Source organism: Podarcis muralis, chromosome 7 (genome assembly GCF_964188315.1).
Source record: "Podarcis muralis chromosome 7, rPodMur119.hap1.1, whole genome shotgun sequence".
In the NCBI taxonomy this organism is placed as follows: Eukaryota; Metazoa; Chordata; class Lepidosauria; order Squamata; family Lacertidae; genus Podarcis; species Podarcis muralis.
This window is the reverse complement of record NC_135661.1, coordinates 14,756,936-14,775,567: the sequence shown is the minus strand read 5'-3', so window position 1 is coordinate 14,775,567 and position 18,632 is coordinate 14,756,936. Positions and strand designations below refer to the sequence as shown.

The 18,632-nt window shown below is 45.3% G+C and overlaps 1 protein-coding gene and 1 pseudogene across 1 annotated transcript; both read left to right on the top strand.

Moving 5' to 3' along the window:
- The first annotated feature begins 2,516 nt into the window (after positions 1-2,516).
- Positions 2,517-18,383, top strand: LOC114602623 (pituitary homeobox 3-like). Its single transcript, XM_028741068.2, has 3 exons — positions 2,517-2,968; positions 12,860-13,074; positions 16,484-18,383. Exons 1-3 carry the CDS (start codon positions 2,881-2,883, stop codon positions 16,985-16,987), a joined length of 807 nt encoding a protein of 268 aa, XP_028596901.2. The 5' UTR covers positions 2,517-2,880; the 3' UTR covers positions 16,988-18,383.
- On the top strand, positions 9,882-11,598 carry LOC114602624 (vacuolar ATPase assembly integral membrane protein VMA21 pseudogene; annotated as a pseudogene).
- Positions 18,384-18,632: the final 249 nt, after the last annotated feature.

Genomic DNA, 18,632 nt, shown 5'->3' with positions numbered 1-18,632 from the left:
AATTATCTCCTACAGACCCCTGCTTGAGCCCCAGGAAGTCTGGAAAGGATATACTTAGAATGGACGGAGATACACCGCAACTCTTTTATGGAAGGCTGATGATAAAGACTACAGAGGTGGTGTCAGTGCCATGGATTAAGAGGATTTCAGAAAACCTGAGCTGCCTAGAGGAAAGAGATTCCCAAGTGACTTGCAGAGGCCAGTCTGTCTGAATATCTTGGGAGGAGGAGGAGGAGGAGGAGGAGAGCATACTGTTGCCTTCAATCTTTCAACTGAAAGGAAATGGGGAAACCTGACCTTATCCTTAGGATGGCAAAGAAGCAACTATCCCATCTTTCAAGGCCTAATTAGCCGCTGCTGTAGGGGCAGCATCTTATACGTCTCCTGTGTCAGCCTTGCAGAGGATGCCCAGCCTGGACAAAAGAGACCGTCTTTCCAGGCTTCCTGCTTGCCCACCTCCATGTTAGCTGGTGGCATGGGGAGATCTGCCTGATGGTTTGGAAGGGGACTGGATCTGCATCCAATAACCACTTAGCTTCTACTCTCGCCAGCATCTTTGGCCTACATGGTTCCCATTCGTGACTCCACTGCAGTGCGCAATGCAACGTAAGGTGGTGTTGTATCACAGAACCCATGCTTTAGGCCAGGGACAGAGAACCTGAAGCCCTCCCAATGTTGTTGGATTACAGCTCCCATCAGTCTCAGTCAACATAGCCAATGGTTTGGGATGCTGAGTGTTGAAGTCCAGCAATTGAATGGAATGGATGGAAAGAGCTGGGGGGTTGGGGTAGGAGACACATAGCTATATTTAAAAGTAGAAAGAACAGTATCATTGTCTGGCTAGGTAACTTCCCAATTCACAGAAGTTATTTTAAAGGGCCTTCTGCAACAGAAGTGGGAGCTGCCTATTAGCATCAATGACGAAATCAAAGATTTTATGTAGCTTTAGTTGGGCACAAGTGGGCCCACTCACCCTCAAATGCCCCCACCCCAAAGAATAAAAAGAAATGCAGGAGGGGCAATTCCAAAATAAGCCAATGAAGACTGAGCACACTCCGTGAGCACCGAATGCTAACTAACTATTCAGGAGGTGGGAAGGAGGGAAATAGGGATGGGGATGGGGAATGGAATGTAGTGAACAGAAGCCGTTCACATTGCACCATTTTTTGTGACAATAGTTAAATGGAATTCCTGTGTCTAGAGATACTATTTCTTTGTGTGTCAAAGTCTGAGGACAAATGAGAGGGACTGACCATCCTCCCCAGACCATGGAACTTCATTTCAAAATATTCTTTTTAGGTCCTCTTGAAAATTTGATAGCATGTTACTGCACATTTATCCAAATTCATACCTTTCTTGCAATGTAGCTTATTACACACATTTTTGCAATATATTTCTCGTAATATAAAGGTAAAAAGGTAAAGGTAAAGGACCCCTGGACGGTTAAGTCCAATCAAAGGTGACTATGGGGTGCAATGCTCATCTTGCTTTTCAGGCCAAGGGAGCCGGCATTTGTCCACAGACAGCTGTCCATGTGGCCAGCATGACTAAACCACTTCTGGCGGAAGCCGTGACGGAAGCCAGAGTGCCTGGAAACACTGTTTACCTTCCCACCACAGTGGTACCTATTTATCTGCTTGCACTGATGTGCTTTCAAACTGCTAGGTTGGCAGAAGTTGGGACAGAGCAACAGGAGCTCACCCCGTTGAGTGGATTTGAACCACCGGCCTTCTGGTCGGCAAGCCCAAGAGGCTCAGTGGTTTAGACCACAGCGCCACCCGCATCTCATAATATAATGCAGTTTTATATGTTTTCACTGATACATGTATTCTTATGAACACTTTCCCCTAATTTTTGTACACATTTTTTCCCTTGGAGAATTTCTTCATTGCAGAAATTAGACAAGTGAGAATTTTGAAGGATAGCTGCATTTCAGTTTGCATAGCATTTTGAAAAAGTGCCTTTCAACACGAATTGAATGGAATTTCTCTCCCATCCTTAAACTAGGTCAGTTTGCATTAAAAATGTGAACCAAACTGAATGTCTTTCCCCCATCCCTATATTCTGAGCCAGCTGACTGCCCACTGTTGGAAACACAATCCTGGGCTCGATGGACCTTTGATCTCCTCTCACAGGACAGTTCTTCTGTTCTCCTATTAAGTGGTGTCAGAGGCAAGCCACAAGGATGAATGAAACTCCAAATGGGAAATGTAAACAGAGAGACAACTGGTGCCGAAATGGCGCACATTCAGCGTCTCCTCCTCCAATGAGCACAAGCTGAACAAAACACTGGCCTCCCCAGCTGCCATCTTCTCATCCATCCCCACATCCAGCTTCCCCAGCCCGCTGTGGAGACCATGCCTGATTGGCACCTGGTTAGATTGCACTCAGCTGTCCCTGATATTTGACACACACACACACACACACACACACACCCTTCCTGCCGCGCTAAAGAACACGCCAGCCCTGGGAAAGAGAAATAAACATGTGAGAGAGGGGAGGTGGGTTGAAAAACAGCAGTGCCCTGGGAGCAAAATAGCCCCTAAGAAGTTGCAAACCTCTTTGGTGGAGGGAAGAGTCAGACCTTAGGGTGGTCCTGGTGGAGGAAGGCTAAGCCTTTAGAATATGGCTAACGGGGCTCCATGAAGGAGATCCCTGGACAGAGGTTCACAACCAGTAAGGATTTTGATTTCAAAGAGCCAGTGGGAAGGGATTCCTTAGCCTGGACGGCCTCTTCCATGCTCATCTCCCATCAGCAAAGCAGAACAGACGCATCGGGCTCTGCCGGCCAGAGAGATTTTGTGGAGTAGGAGGCATCGTGGTTCTGCTTCCAAGCGGTGGGGCTTGAACACAGGGACCTGTCTTTGCACCTTTGGGAGTATGTCAACATTGCTGCAAGCTGCAGATGGGGCCACCGATGGGATACCACCGAGAGCTCTGGCTGGGACACCCAGCACAGAGAGTGGAGGTAAGGCATGGAATCAAAGAGACCTGCATTCTTGGGGGCTCCCAAGCCATTGGTTCGGGGAGTGGTGGTGCCTCTGAAAGTAATCCTTTAGTTAGCACAGATGAGCAACATCATAAATTTGCAGCAGGCTGGAGGGAAGTAAAGGGAACTGAAAAAAGAATGAGAAAGAGGTATCCATACTGTGCACACCTACTTATTTCGTTCCACTGTCACTTCTGGTTGCACAACCTATCCAGCAGGTTTCTTATACCACCTGGAACCCTGCAAAGGCTGGGTGCCGGTGGTGAAACCTGGGTGAGTGTGTACATGCATATAGCAATGGTGATCCCTCTTTCAGTTCTCTTGAGAAAAGTAGCATTTCTTTCCAGCCTCATCCAAACTCCTGCCCACATAATCAGAGCAGCAAAGGGAGGAATTAGTTTCCACTTTCTCAATGCATGGTTAGAGTCTAGAACAGAGATTCCTGACTGTGTTAGCAACTGCAATTAAAGAACCAGGGAGCCGGAGCTTTTATGGATTAAGTAATCTGGGATTCAAGAATGGGAGGCCAAGAATAAATCCTGAAAATATATGGGATTGTGGCAAAGAAACAGAATTAAGTGAGGGAAGAACAGGAAATCAGGACAATATTTTGAAATGAGCAGTGGGAACACCACAGATCCTTAAGATCTGATCTATATTTGGGCCCAGTTGCTGGTGTGACCATCTTCCTTCAGATCTGCATGCTTTCTGGAGTAGTATTAATAGATAATTGTTTTTCCGTTTATACTCTCTTGATCTGAGATATTTTCTAATCCTTCATTTACTTCAACTTCAAGCCATGCAAGAGTAATTGGAAGTAGAAAGGGCAAGTATGCCCTGCAGAGATTTGACCTAATTCAGAGGGTTTATACTCTTCTGTACTCCAGTACTGCATGTGGTGGGAGGCAAAGTAATATTAGCAAGAATGTCAAGCCCTTGCCCCAAAGAGCTTACAATTTAAATGTTGACAGCATCCCAAACACAGGTGCTCTTGGCTCACAGTGGCCTTGCACATGTCACAACATGGCACATGTCCCCCCCTTTGTGCCAATGGAAGAGGCTTTTAAAAATGATGCCTCCTCCTGTGAAAAGGCAGAGTGGAATTAAAGGTCTGTCCCTTTCTCCTTCCAGAGCATGGGGTCACCCACTGAAGTTGACAGGCAGGCAACAGATTCAGGATATACTTTTTCACAAGAAAGCTATTAAATATGATGGCTAAGTGGAACCTCCCTGTTCAGAAGCACTGTATCTCTGGGTACCAAGTGTTGAGATAAGTAAGAGGGGATAGGTGTTGTCTTCATGCCCTCCTTGCAAGCTTCTCAGAAATTACCCAGATTGACATACAAGATAGGGCTTTGTTCTACTCAGTCAGAGCAGGTATCTTAGAGAGCTGTGTTAGTCAGGGATATAGAAAAAGATATATTGTACTTTCAATTACAATAATTATTAAGGAATTTATAGAGGCTGACCAATAACATAATTATTTGAGTGGCTCACAAAGATAAAACTATAAATTTCAATATGAATTATAAGAACAATTGCAGCACTTTTTTTATATACAATCAGTGTGATAGAAATTCAGATTTTAAAACCTTGGGAGAACAAAGAGGCCTTCAGCTGGCACTGAAGGTGCCAGGTGAGCCTCTCCAGTGTACCTGGAGTGTCACTGATGAGAAAGGCCCTCTCCCTAATAAGGATTGGGAGCAATTCAATTCAGCAACTAATTCTCACTTTCTGAAACAATCCCTGAACTGAAACACAACCATTCCTTTAAAAATTCACACTTCTCTTATTTTTGAAATGCAATTCTCCAGCCGAGTAATATGTGCACAAATGTATTTACTCAGGTAAACTGTGCATAATAATGTATACATTAGTGAAAATTATTGAAAAGTGCAGTATAACTGGGAAAATTCCTTTGCAAAAATGTGTCTACTAGGCAAGATTGTGTGCAAAAATCTGTGCAGTAGAAATTGAAAAATGCTGATTAATTTTCACAAGTGTTTTATTTTTTTAAAGACAACCCTGTAAACCAATATGGTAATGTGAAGAACTCAATTTGAGAGAAACTGAAACAGTCAGATTTGCCAGTCTCTTCTCCTGAGTAGCCACTCACCTCACAGAGGCAGGAAGTGGACAGGAGCCAGTGAAAATCTTAGTATGTTAGCCTGTCCTTTAGACTGAAACTGGCCAGTTAACTCTAGCTGGGAACATCAGCGTCCCAGAGGTGAATGACAAACAAATTTGTCTCAGGACAGCCTGTCCTGGGTTAATCGCTCCTGCTTTGCAGTGTAACACCTGGCCCTGCAATTCAGTCTATGCAAGCACCCAGGATTAGCTTAGGTTAAAGGAGAAAGTTATTAAACTCCTGTTTATCATTATTTCCTGTTATGCTCATAAACACTTCCAGCGGCTTGGACAGAATAAGCAATTGTAGGTGCTTGTCAGCCATGCTTGACACTGCCAGGGCAGCTGGCACACAGGGGCAGATTTGAAATGCCATGAAAGGGTAGGAAATGGTGTCAACCTTTTTTTTCTTGAAGTGCAATATTTCTACCAATGGGCAAGGTGGTGGAGGTGATGGGAAGGAAGACACTTGGCTTTTCTGCCTCAGGACCAACCTCCCCAGCCACACCGAAGAGAGGGATCAAATTCGGACTGGAGCAGTGGCATTAGGGGAGACGAGGGTTTTAATAGGGCTGGTCCAATACATTTTGCTGCCTGAGGCAGCACAGGCCTCTCCTGCTTCCATATAGTGAAGCTGATCAGACTAGCAACAGCTGAACCTTGTTTTAGGTTCGTTTCCTTCACAAAACCTGAGGACATTTGGCAAGCTTAGGGGGCACAGGGCAGCCTGTGTGGCACACAAAAATTCTGCCTTCAAGCAGTTTGTTGCCACTCTTCCCACCCCTCACATCCACCATGTTGTGACGTGGGGTTTGTGATTTCAGCTCTCTTGACATAATATGCTGGAGTCAGTTCTCTAGTAATTTAAGCAAACAAGACTAAGACCTGAGGAGGGGCGAGCTACATTTATAGGGACAGGGAACTAGCTAGAAAGGATACATTTTGGAGGGAACAATATTAGGCAATCACAGTCCTGCCTTTTGGAGGAAACCAATAAGACAGAGGATCCAAATACAGCAGCTTAAATGAACCAATAGTAGCTGTACCCTTTGGAACCAAAAGGCAGTTACTTTACCCTAATGCAAATACAGACAATAATAATAATACAGATATAAAATCCTTTGACTCAATACACAACACACCATATGAAGCAGCTGCCTCACTCTGCCCAATATGAGGGCCAGCCCAGAATTTTAACCACATCATTTCCCCAAATAATTCCTTCCTAAAGCTGTTGGTAGCCTGCAGCATATGTACAAATGGTCAGATACCTGTATCCTCCCCCCATCCGCTCCGCTTTACAAGGCTGAAAGCTATTGAGAGTGATTATTTTAGATGTGGAAGAGGGACACCCTCTCTCCCCTGTGCTGCTGCTTCACTTACAGGTATAAGAAACCAAGCAGCTGTATACAGTGCTTTAATGTAAAAAGAAAGCATATTTGCTCCATCTTTGGGCTGTTCCTGACAATGTATTTTAGAGAGAGGTAAATATGGGATGTGGGTGGCGCTGTGGGTTAAACCACTGCCGCTTGGGCTTACTGATCGGAAGGTCGGCAGTTCAAATCCCCGTGACAGGGTGAGCTCCCGTTGCTCACCTAGCAGTTGGAAAGCACGTCAAGTGCAAGTAGATAAATAAGTACCACTCCACCAGGAAGGTAAACGGCTTTTCCATGTGCTGCTCTGGTTCGCCAGAAGCGGCTTATTCATGCTGGCCACATGACCTGGAAAAACTGTCTGTGGACAAACGTCTGCTCCCTCGGTCTATAGAGCAAGATGAGCGCACAACCCCAGACTGGATCTAACAGTCAGGGGTACCTTTACCTTTTAAATATTGTTTGAGGAGGAGCTGGTGGTTGCTCCCCATCACAGCCAGCCCCACACAAATGTGTAAGAGCCTGTGTGAGGAGGGCACACCTAGCAGAGGCCCAGGGACAAGACCAGGGATAGGCAACCAAAGCCCAGTGAGCTGGATGCGGCCCAATCGCCTTCTCCATCTGGCCCGCAGATGGTCTGGGAATCAGCATGGTTTCACAAGAGTAGAATGTGTCCTTTTATTTAAAATGCTTCTCTGGGTTATTTGTGGGGCATAGGAATTCGTTCACCCCCCCCCCCCAAAAAAAATATAGTCTGGCCCACCACATGGTCTGAGGGACGGTGGACCAGCCCACGGCTGAAAAGGGTTGCTGACCCCTGGATAAGACCCATGCCTCAGTCTGCAGCATTTTCTCCAAGCAGAGTCTCCTCAAAATCCAGTCGACCTTCTTTCAGCTATTATAGACGATGCTCTGCTAGATGGACTCAGTGGTTTGCCTTTGGGTAAGGCAGCTGCCTCTGTCATCTCTGGGAAGGGCTGAAGCTCATAGGAAACAGAACACCAGGACCACCAAGGAGGTGCAAGAGAACCCCAGAGAGTCACTCCCAGTCCCCACAGGCCAGGTGCAGGCAGACTTCAGGCCTATAGGATCTCCCTTGTGTCCACCAACAGGGCCAGCTCTTCTGTTAGGTCCCTGTTAGGATGCGGAGCAGGGCGTGGAGCGGAGGCGTTGGCAGACAGAGCGGCATGTGCCAGGCGGGCTGGTCTGCTGTGGTGGAAAATGCTGTCTTGTCACCAGGGCTGAAGCAAGATTCAGCTGCTAGTCCACTTGACTTTGATACATGGACTGGGAGGTTCAGGCTGACATCTCCACTGTACACCTTTAGGTAGCAGGAGAAAACGTCCCTCTTCAACCTGGCCTTGGGCTGGGGGTTATGGTTTGTGCAAGGGAGGGTTATTGGTTCTGTTCTGTTCTGTTCTTGCTTTTATTAGGTATTTTATGTTTCTTATCTTGTATTTTTATGTTGTGAACTGCTCTGAGGTCTATGGGTGAAGGGCAGTATACAAATTTAATAAACAAATAAAAATAAAATGGGGTGTACAAATTTAGATCTGAGTTTCTACAGATTTGAACACAGCTGCACAATGATTTGGTCTAAGCTAAGGCAACCCATTAATATTCTTCTTTTACAGGAAACAAAATGACAGAGAAACTTTTTTAAAAAAAACTTGCTATTTTACTTGTTCTTGTTAAATTTGGGGTATCAAATTACCCAGATCTACCTTCTGCTCACTTCAGTTATAGGAGCTATATGAGCCGGCCAAAAGGTAAAAGATAGCTTCCAATATTCCTAACAGCAGGCAGGTAAATAAGAACTTGAAAAGAGCATCTGCTGGATCAGGCCAATGGCTCACTTAGTACAGCATCCTGTGCGCTCTTGGCGCACCTGCCACTCCCAGCAAGTGACATTCAGAGAACATTGTGGCTGGTGGCCACTGATAGCCTTCTGCTCCTCCATGCACTTGTCTAGGCCTCTTTTAAAGCCATCCACGTTTGGTGGCCATCACTGCCTCCTGTGCTGCATGAAATGCAAAACCCTCCTGAAATAATAACGTTTTATTTTAATTAAGGGATTTCTTTTTTAGAATGGCTCAATAGGCCCCAGAAATTCTTTAATGAAAGGAACATCTCTCCCCCACTCCCCTCAAATACAGTATAAGCCTACTTACTAAATGGATACTTGATTCAAAATTTGTATCTTTTTGTTGTTGTTGTTGTTGTTGCTGTTGCTGTTGCTTTTGCAAGCCTTGACATTTTAAAACATGAATTTCATGGAAGAGGTATAAGGGAAGGACAACCTACTTACACTATTACACAAATGCACATTGATCAAATACTTTGATCAACTTTAAAGTCGTGGGAAAAGTTCATTTCATGTATTTTCCACAAACATCCATAGAAGATTTGAACAATGAGGCATTTTAATTAGGAATCCAAAAATAAATCAGACCTAGTTACGGATTTCAGGTTGTTGTAAGCACTGTGTTTGTATCCCCTTGTAAAAACCTGCACTTTCAGACAGTTTTGGACAAAACTGCAGTCTGTGGTTACCTATGGCCCATGTGTTGCTAGTTATTCAGATCAGTGACACATTCTTGAAGGTGGTTATAAGAAGAAATGTGTTAATTGGCCCAAAGAGTGTGAATGAGATTATTAAGGTTGCTTCTGCTCTGGCCCTTTTCTCTGGAATGAGAAGTGTATGTTATGGCTACACCAGGCAGGCTGTTGCTACAGTTTTAAGGGTCTCTGAGCTTCCTGTTTGCAGGTTCAGCCCACTGCATACCGGTAACTTCCCTTTCAGTGTGGCTGGTGGATTAGTGAATACCGTATTTACTTGAGTCTAATGCGCCATCGAACAGGTATCTGAAGAAGTGTGCATGCACATGAAAGCTCACACCCATAACAAACTTAGTTGGTCTCTTAAGGAGCTGCTGGAAGGAATTTTTTTTTATTTTGTATCGAATCTAACGCACACCTGTTTTCAGAACCTTGAAACCCCAAAAAAGCATTTGCTGGCGAATGTAAATGTGCCATTGAATCAAATGCACACCTGAATTGTCACCATGTAATTTGGCCAAAAAAGGTGAGCATTAGATTCAAGTAAATATGGTTAATTGTCCTTAATATTCGCTGCCCACTCAGGGGAAAGTGAACACTCTCTCTTTCTCCTTTGTATGTGAAATAGCTTATTTCCCTACAAAATAAATAAAAGGGGAAATCCATCAAGGTAACCAGTAATGAACACCCCTCTCCCAGGGAGCAGTAACGGATTCCCCAAAGGGGAATCCATTCCTGATTTCCCCCGCCCTCAGCAACACGGGAACTGGAAGCAACGAAACAGCGAGGGAGCGATTGCTAGAAGGGCCGTTCCTTGGTCACCTGACCGGCGGCCGCGGGGGAGGCCGGGAAGGGCAGGCGTCAGCTGACGTGGCCGCTCTCCGCGCGCGCAGCTCCCTCCGGTTCCCTTCTCCGGCGAGGCCCGGCGCGTCTCTTCTCTGTCATGGAGCGCGACGCCAAGGCCGCCCGGCCCGAGCCCCGCTTCGAGGCCAACTTGGCCTCGACCCTCAAGACGCTGCTCTTCTTCACCACGCTGATGATCCTGCTGCCCATCGGGCTCTACTTCTTCTCCAAGGCCTACCTCTTCGAGGGGCTCCTGGGCATGTCGACCAGAGACGGCTACTTCTACAGCGCGGTGCTAGCCGTGCTGGCCGTGCACACCGTGCTGGCGCTCTTCGTCTACGCGGCCTGGAACGAGGGCGCGCGGCAGGGGCGGGCGGCCAAGCGGGACTGAGAGGCGGCGGGGCAGGCGGCCCCCGCGAAGCCCCCGAGGGCCGAGTCTCGCCCGCGCTTTGCACCATCCCCCCCCCCATTCCAGCAGCCTTTGTCGTTTTTAAATTGCCGCTCTGCCTTCTAGTCACAGGTATGTAGCCGTCTTGGTCTGCCGTAGTCGAAACCAAACGGAGGAATTCCTTCGAGTAGCACCTTAGAGATCAGCTCAGTTTGTTGTTGGTATGAGCTTTCGTGTGCTTGCAGACTTCTTCGGGTACCAGGGAGCTTCATGAGCCTCGAGACCTGGCAGAGTTGGGAAGACTTAGAAGGAGCCTCGACAGGAGGACGGATCCCGGAATCGGTTTCCACAATCTATCTGCAGGATGCTGCTCGGAAACGTTTGCTTGCTTAGTAACCTGCCTGGAACTGTTTTGAAATGAACAAGAGAATTCGTCAAGTTGAACATGAAGGATTTGAGAGCTTCGCCAGCAGAGTCTGGACCAAAAATGGTTGAAGTTCGTGTGAAAGAGACTTTATTCCTGTGTCTTTTAGATTGGGGGGGGGGGTCCAACTTCAGGAGCCTTGACTGACAGTATTCTGCCTACAAGTCATGGTTAAACAGTCACGTGATAATTACACTGATAATTACAAGTTTTCTGCCTTGCCACTAATGTCTGTTTAACATTATTTGTTGTGGAGTTATGGGGGAAATCGCCACTTTTATGGTGGCAGCACTACAGTACACCAAAAAAACTTCTTTATTTCACTGGAACCTGCTATACAGGATTCAGCACACAAGCCCAGCTAAAATGCACCAATGTGCAGCTAACTTGGGTTAGCTGTTTCAGTAGCTAATGTGAAGTCCTGCGTAAGGACAAATTTTTCCTTCAGGTGAAATTAACTTTCACAACTTTCCTGAATCTTGAATATTTTATCCTTACCCTTCTAAGGTTTTATATGCTCTGTTTTTAAATCCTGACATAAGGCATAAATCCTGGGATTGAAAATGTTTACAAATGAGAACCTCCTACTTGTGTTACTATAAAGCGCTAGGAATAAAGGAATATTTTAAAATGTAAGGATGTAGAATAGTGACAGTGTCTTAAGGGGATCTGTAAATAAGTTTTACGCTTTTTAAAGGAGGAGGAATCTAATGTTGGGCAACTTGCTGCTGCTTTATATGAATTGCAAATTTATTTTGTACTGTATTGTGTTGAAATTTCTCTTTCCTTCCCTTATCTATGGAATTGATGTATTGTGAACCTTTTTGATAAAACGTAAGCATATAGCATAAAAATAAAAAATAAATAAAAGGGATTTCCTTCTCAATAAGCTTTATAGGAGGGTTTTGTTTAGTGCTATTTTTCTGGGGGTACTCAAGGATGCACAATATGTACTGTCGCCTCTTTTCCCCCAAATGTTAAAAGTGTGGCATTGTAGCAACTTTATGGTGAGTACCAGCAACTTTTTTCCCCTTTTTAAAAAAAACCACTGGTTTTGCCTGTGGGTGTGTTCAGCGTACAATTCAGGGGGGGGGGGCAGTGCAGCATTGTAAAGTATTGTGTCGAACTATAATTTTTATAGTGCAGAAAGTCAATGCCACAGCTGTGATAAAAGGTTCCTGGGTGGAAAGTTACTCCAGGTTATCCAGTTGAGTAATAAAAAATTGTTTGTAATGTTTGAAGTAAGCAAAATTAGCCTCATTGTAGGTACCTCTACAGATCTTTCCCCTAGAGAACATAGCAATTATTTATTTAGAAAAATACTTTAGACTGCCTCTTAAACTAAATAGATGTATTCAACAGTGCTTTGTTTTTGGTTGTTGGGGGGGGGGGAGTTTCTTGTTTTTTTGTTTTTGTTTTTTGAAGTTTTCACAATAAAAGAAGCAAATTAACCTACAGGAAATAAAGAGAAGAAAGAAACTAAAGAAAGAAGAAACTGAAGAAAAAACTACAAGATCCTCCCTCATCACTATAACTTAGCTTTTATCCCCTACAGAGGAAAGTGTGCCTTCCCCACTCTCACCTGGGCTCATCCTTCTCTTCCCACAGCCTCCCACCCCGGGAGATCTCCCATGACCTGCCTCTCACACAGGGTCTAAACTGTCCTTCCCCTTCATCTGAGAGAAAAGTAAGGAGAGAAAAAAAGAGAAAGAAATAGATAAAAGGACATCATTTGTCAGTTGTGTATACAATATTTCTTAAAAATAGTCAAATGCTCAATCTAGGTTATTCAGTTAGAAATCCCTTTACTGGTCATTGTTTTCCCAGCTGTCCAGTGCTCTTCAGTTTACTTTTTCCAATGCAGAAAGTTGTGCTGTTTAGCTTATTTTTGTTGTTGTTTTGTTAAGAGTGTTCTAGAGAAGATGGTTGTTTTACTGATGATTTGTCAATATGATTTGTGTTGTAATTATGTCGTTGTGTTATTTGTCATGTGAGCTGTGTGAGTGAAAAGTGGCAAAGGAATATAATAAATGAAATCAGGGTGATGTACAATAAAATCTGTGAATGCAAAAAGCATGAAATACCATAAAATCAATACAGAAGGCAGGTAGTGAGCTTGACATGCTGACATCTCCCATGTTCCTGGTTCGTTACAGGAGAGAATGGTGAGGTTTCTCAGTGCAAATCTTCAGATTCCAGCGGTGAGGAGGAGGCCAACGTGGGGAAGAAGAAGCCACGTAGGCAGAGGACTCATTTCACTAGCCAGCAACTCCAGGAGCTGGAGGCCACTTTTCAACGGAATCGCTACCCAGACATGACCACCAGGGAGGAGATTGCAGGCTGGACCAATCTGACGGAGCCCAGGATCAGGGTGAGCGGAGAGCTGTGTTGAGACAGGCAGCAAGTGTAATTAGAGATGCAAAAGCTGGGGTGGGGTCAGAAAAAAGCAACACCCCATTCCCCCCAAGCCTTGTCTCTCATTTTTCCAATTGAAAAACTGAAAATTTGGGGGAACATGAAGGGGGGGCATGAAATATTGTCTCTCTTACAATAAGTGACATAGGTAAAGGTAAAGGTACCCCTGCCCGTACGGGCCAGTCTTGACAGACTCTAGGGTTGTGCACTCATCTCACTCTATAGGCCGGGAGCCAGCGCTGTCCGCAGACACTTCCGGGTCACGTGGCCTGCGTGACAAGCTGCATCTGGCGAGCCAGCGCAGCACACGGAACGCCGTTTACCTTCCCGCTGGTAAGCGGTCCCTATTTATCTACTTGCACCCGGGGGTGCTTTCGAACTGCTAGGTTGGCAGGCACTGGGACCGAACGACGGGAGCGCACTCCGCCACGGGGATTCGAACCACTGACCTTTCGATCGGCAAGTCCTAGGCGCTGAGGCTTTAACCCACAGGGCCACCCGCGTCCCCATAAATGAAATGCTAATGCACAATTATTGCATCAGCGACATGCTGCAGAATACGTCTGCAAAAAAACAAACAAAGACCAGACCGGAGGGGCCTCTAGAAATTGCTGGGGCAGGGCAGGAGTGAGGTCAGGGCAATGCAGTTGCATTAATGGGAGCACCAAGTTGGCAGCTGTGGCGCTTCTGCTGGTGTAGGCAGCTTTTAATCACTCAGAATGTGTGGTGTGAATATTGTCTCCCATAAAAAGCTACAGCATTAGAGAATAATAATTCATGCTATGCTGTAGGCATCATATTTAAATGGCGGTCCAACCTCAGGCATGCTTGGAGGAAACCGATTACTTGGATCCATTCCAGTGGCTTCAGCACTTGCCAGGTCACTGAAACTGCCTTGGCTACCCTGGTTGATGGCATTTGTTGAGAGAGAGACAAAGGCAGTGTGACCCTGCTCATTCTCCTTGGCCCACCAGCGGATTTTGATACTGCTGACCATGGTATCCCCCTGGAGCACCTCTGGGAGGTGGGAATTGGAGGCACTGTGCTTCAGTGATTCCACTTCTACTTCCAGGGCCATTTCCAGAAAATAGCTATGGGAAGCTGCTGTTCAGCACCAAGGGAACTGACCTGTAGTGTCCTGCAGGGTTCCATATTTCCTTACCTGCTATTCAACATCTATATGAAGCTGCTGGGAACTATCATCAGGAGATTTGGAGTGAGGTGTCAGATAAATGGATGACATCCAGCTCTATCTCTCTGTCCCATTTGAATCGGGAGAGGCAGTGATGGAATGAATGTGGGTCCATAAACTGAAGCTGAATTCTGAAAAGAGAAAGGTGTTGTGTGTCCCAAGTTCTCACACCTGGGAGATGGAGTTGCGCACTCTTGCAATGAGCAGGTCTGCCCTGTGCTCCTGGGTTCAACTCTGTCCCTGGAGGTTCAGATGGCTTCAGTGGCTAGGAGTGCCTTATTCCAGCTCTGCCTGATCTACCAACTATGATGCCTATTGGATAGAAATGTCTTGGCCACAGTATTCCATGCTCTGGTAACTTCCAGACTGGATTATTGAAGATGACTCAGAAACTTCAATCAGTCCAAAATGCTGAGGTTCCATTTAGAGCTCACAGACTCCTGTTTAAAAACAGCTGCATTAGTTGCCAGTTCATTTTCAGGCCCGGTTTATGGTGTTCACATTAGTGTTTAAATCCCTAAATGACTAAGCCTTGAGTCCTATCAGGAAAAAAGGTGGGGTATAAAGGAACAAATAAATATATATATAAATACTTGTACAGTGGTACCTTGGTTCTCAAACTTGATCCGTTCTGGAAGTCCGTTCCAAAAAGTTCTATAACCAAGGTGTGCTTTCCTATAGAAAGTAATGCAAAATGAATTAATCTGTTCCAGACTTTTAAAAACAACCCCTAAAACAGCAATTTAACATGAATCTTGCTATCTAACGAGGTCATTGAGCCATAAAATGAAAGCAATAAACAATGTACTGCAGTCGCACAATCAGTCAATCGATCAGTAGCTGAACTGGGTTCCACACAGATACAAAAACAGAACAAAAAAGCCGCAAAATAGCAAAAACAGACAGACCTCAGCGTAACATTCAAAATAATAATAATAATAATAATAATAATAATAATAATAATAATGATAATAATAAATTTTATTTATATCCCGCCCTCCCCAGCCGAAGCCGGGCTCAGGGCGGCTAACAACAATCAAATAATCAAACAGTCAAATAATCACACATTCTAAAAATATTTCATTATAAAAATTAATTAAAATCAAATTGATGGCAACCAATTAGGCAAAATTCTGTGCAGGTTGCCAGAGGAGGGAGTCAGGCTGCGCCCTGACCAAAGGCCTGGTGGAACAACTCTGTCTTGCAGGCCCTGCGGAAAGATGTCAGGTCCCGCAGGGCCCTAGTCTCTTGTGACAGAGCATTCCACCAGATTGGAGCCGCAGCCGAGAAGGCCCTGGCTCTAGTTGAGGCCAGCCTAACCTCTCTGAGGCCTGGGACCTTGAGGATGTTATTATTTGCAGACCGTAGGTTTCTCTGTGGGGCATACCAGGAGAGGTGGTCCCGTAGGTACGAGGGTCCTAGGCCGTATAGGGCTTTAAAGGTTAAAACCAGCACCTTAAACCTGATCCTGTACTCCACCGGGAGCCAGTGCAGCTGGTATAGTACCGGATGAATGTGATCTCGCAGCGAAGACCCCATAAGGAGTCTCGCCGCGGCATTCTGCACCCGCTGGAGTTTCTGGGTCAGTCTCAAGGGCAGCCCCACGTAGAGCGAGTTACAATAATCCAGTCTGGAGGTGACCGTCGCGTGGATCACAGTGGCTAGGTCAGGGCGCTCAAATCAGAAGTGTAACACTCAAAATGGAGCATGTTTGGCTTCTGAAAAAAGTTCGTAAACCAGAACACTTACTTCAGGGTTTGCAGTGTTTGCGTTCCAAGTTGTTTGAGTACCAAGGCGTTTGAGAACCAAGGTACCACTGTATGCTGCAGTTTCATAAAACATATCAATGTGGTTTTCTACAATTCCATATGCACAATAAAAAACTATCTCAATGTAAACTTGTAAATGTATTTTATCCTAAAATGCACATTCATAAGGCATTTTTGTATGTTTTTGAGCCACAAATAATACCACAAAATCTAGAGAAGTACTAAATCTGAACAATAATTTTGTATCGGCCAGTTTATTTGAGGAACGAATTAAGTCAGTTTCATTAAAAATGTGGACAAAAGGAAATTCTTAATCAGTTCACTCAGCCACTGAATTTTACGGACCACTGCATTGGAGAGTAGAATTTTCCTTTCTGCTTCTTTCTTCCTTTTTCTCCCTCAAGGTTTGGTTTAAGAATCGCAGAGCCAAGTGGCGGAAAAAGGAGCGTCACCAGCAGACAGAGCTCTGTAAAGGGCCGTTCAGCTCCCAGCTCAACGTCTTGACAAGGAACCCATATGAGGACCTTTACCCGACCTACGCCTACAGTACCTGGGCTCCCAAGGGGCTGCATGCCAACCCCATCCATAGCAAAGGGTTCCAGCTCTTCAACTCCGTGAACATCAATTCCTTTCCACCCCAAGGTGTGTTCCCAGCAGCTTCAGCAGCCTCCACATCTGGTGTCCCATCTCTGGAAACCTTCAACAGCCTGGCAAGCCCTTCTGGGCCTCCCAGTTCACCGTATGGACCGAGTGCCTCACAATTCTTGTACAGAGACCCCTGCAACTCAAGCCTGGCTGGTTTGAGACTCAGAGCAAAGCAGCCACAGGCGCCCCTCAACTATGGTTCTCCTCAAAATCCAGCCTTGGGGCCCAGCTCCAGCCACTACAATTTGGACAGGCCAGTGTGATGTTGGGGCCCAAAAGAAGGATAACCTAATGTGTTTCCTTAGAGCTCTTACTGGCAGTGGTTTCCGGGAAGGGTTTGCCTCCATAGTTTCTCTGCAAGGGGTGAACAGGATTCACCAGCCCTGGAAAGATGAGCACGTCTAGCCTCTTTCAATCTGGATATTGCCAAATAACCACCTTTCATAAGACTTTTCACACAGTCACCTTTCATGGAGACAGTGCCTTCTCTGAAACTCCAGGACCTGAAGGCTACAAACTGCCAATGTTATTCTGGTTTAATCTGAACCAAGTTGTGTCAGATGCCCAATGTATTTTTATTTCTTTAGTAGGAGGCCAGAGAAAGTGAATGGCAGGACTTTGGTCAGGCATATAGTACTGTTAAAGGGGGGAGCCCATCTGTTATGACCAAAAGCAGAACCCCAAATGAGGAGTGATGAGGGAACAGAGGAAAAGCGAATCTAAGAAAGCCAGTAGGATACTTGGTGTTGTGTTGGTTTACTGTTCTGATCCAGTCAGGTCAGTTCCACCCAATCCATTAACTCATTGAAGCCTCAGATAGTCATTCCCAAACTGGACTGCCTCTCAGTCATTGGAGCAGGAAACATTTGATCTCTGGGTTGTGGGTTCAAGGCCAATGTTGGGCGAAAGATTCCTGAGTTGCAGGGGTTTGGGCTGGATGGCCCTGGCGGTCCTTTCCTATTCTACAATTCTAGGATTCAAAGGTTGAGGGGACTCTGGGCAAAACGATGGTGCTCCCTTTCACCACATATGCCTACATTGGGGGCCCTTTTACAATTAGAAATATGTACTGGGGGCCGGTTTCCTGAAACATCTTGGTTCACCTCCTCCCAATGCCCTTGAAGTTGAGTTGTTCCAGGGCACTATAGAGGAATAAAATGACCACAAAATATGGTAACGCTGGGGTTGCTGTGTTTCTGTGGCAGTGGTCTTTTTTGGGAAGGAGATGCTTTCCTCGCACTTGGCCTCTTCCATTGATCGGTTTGGAGGGTCCCTCAGCAGCTTCAGGACCTCAGCACTTGCTGAAACCTGTGCTGCCTCTCCCCCCCCCCCCCCCGAGATCATTTATATCCAACATGTTTTGAAGATTTGGCCAAATTTAACATTTATTGTTTTCATTATCAAAAGGGGGGAAACCATCTCTCTGCAAAGCTAGGAGGGTAGGCCATTGCAGCCTTCTTCCACTAAAGAGCCACAACATCTCCACCCTCATGTATGTCCTATAAGCTAATCACTGCATGATTGCCTTGAACTACTCAGGATTGCTCTGAGCGAATTTTCTAGAGGTGGTCTGTAAGGGTAGGGGGGAAATTTGATTCAATTTGAAGTTAAAGGCAAAGCTGTCTAATTCACACTGTTTAATAAATATGTGAACCAAAACACAGTTGTCCTTTGAAATTCATGCTTCTCCAGATTTTACAATGCAGATCTTCAGCCAAATACAAAAATGCACATAGTAAAGCATGCAGAAAAATGTATGCATTGGTGAAAATAACACAAAAAGCATTATGTTAGGGGATATTGCTTTTCAAACTAGTGTATATTAACATAAAATTGCATGTGAATATTAGGATAAATTTGCACTAAAATGCTGGTGAATTTTCATGTCGGCTTATTTTTTAAGAATCT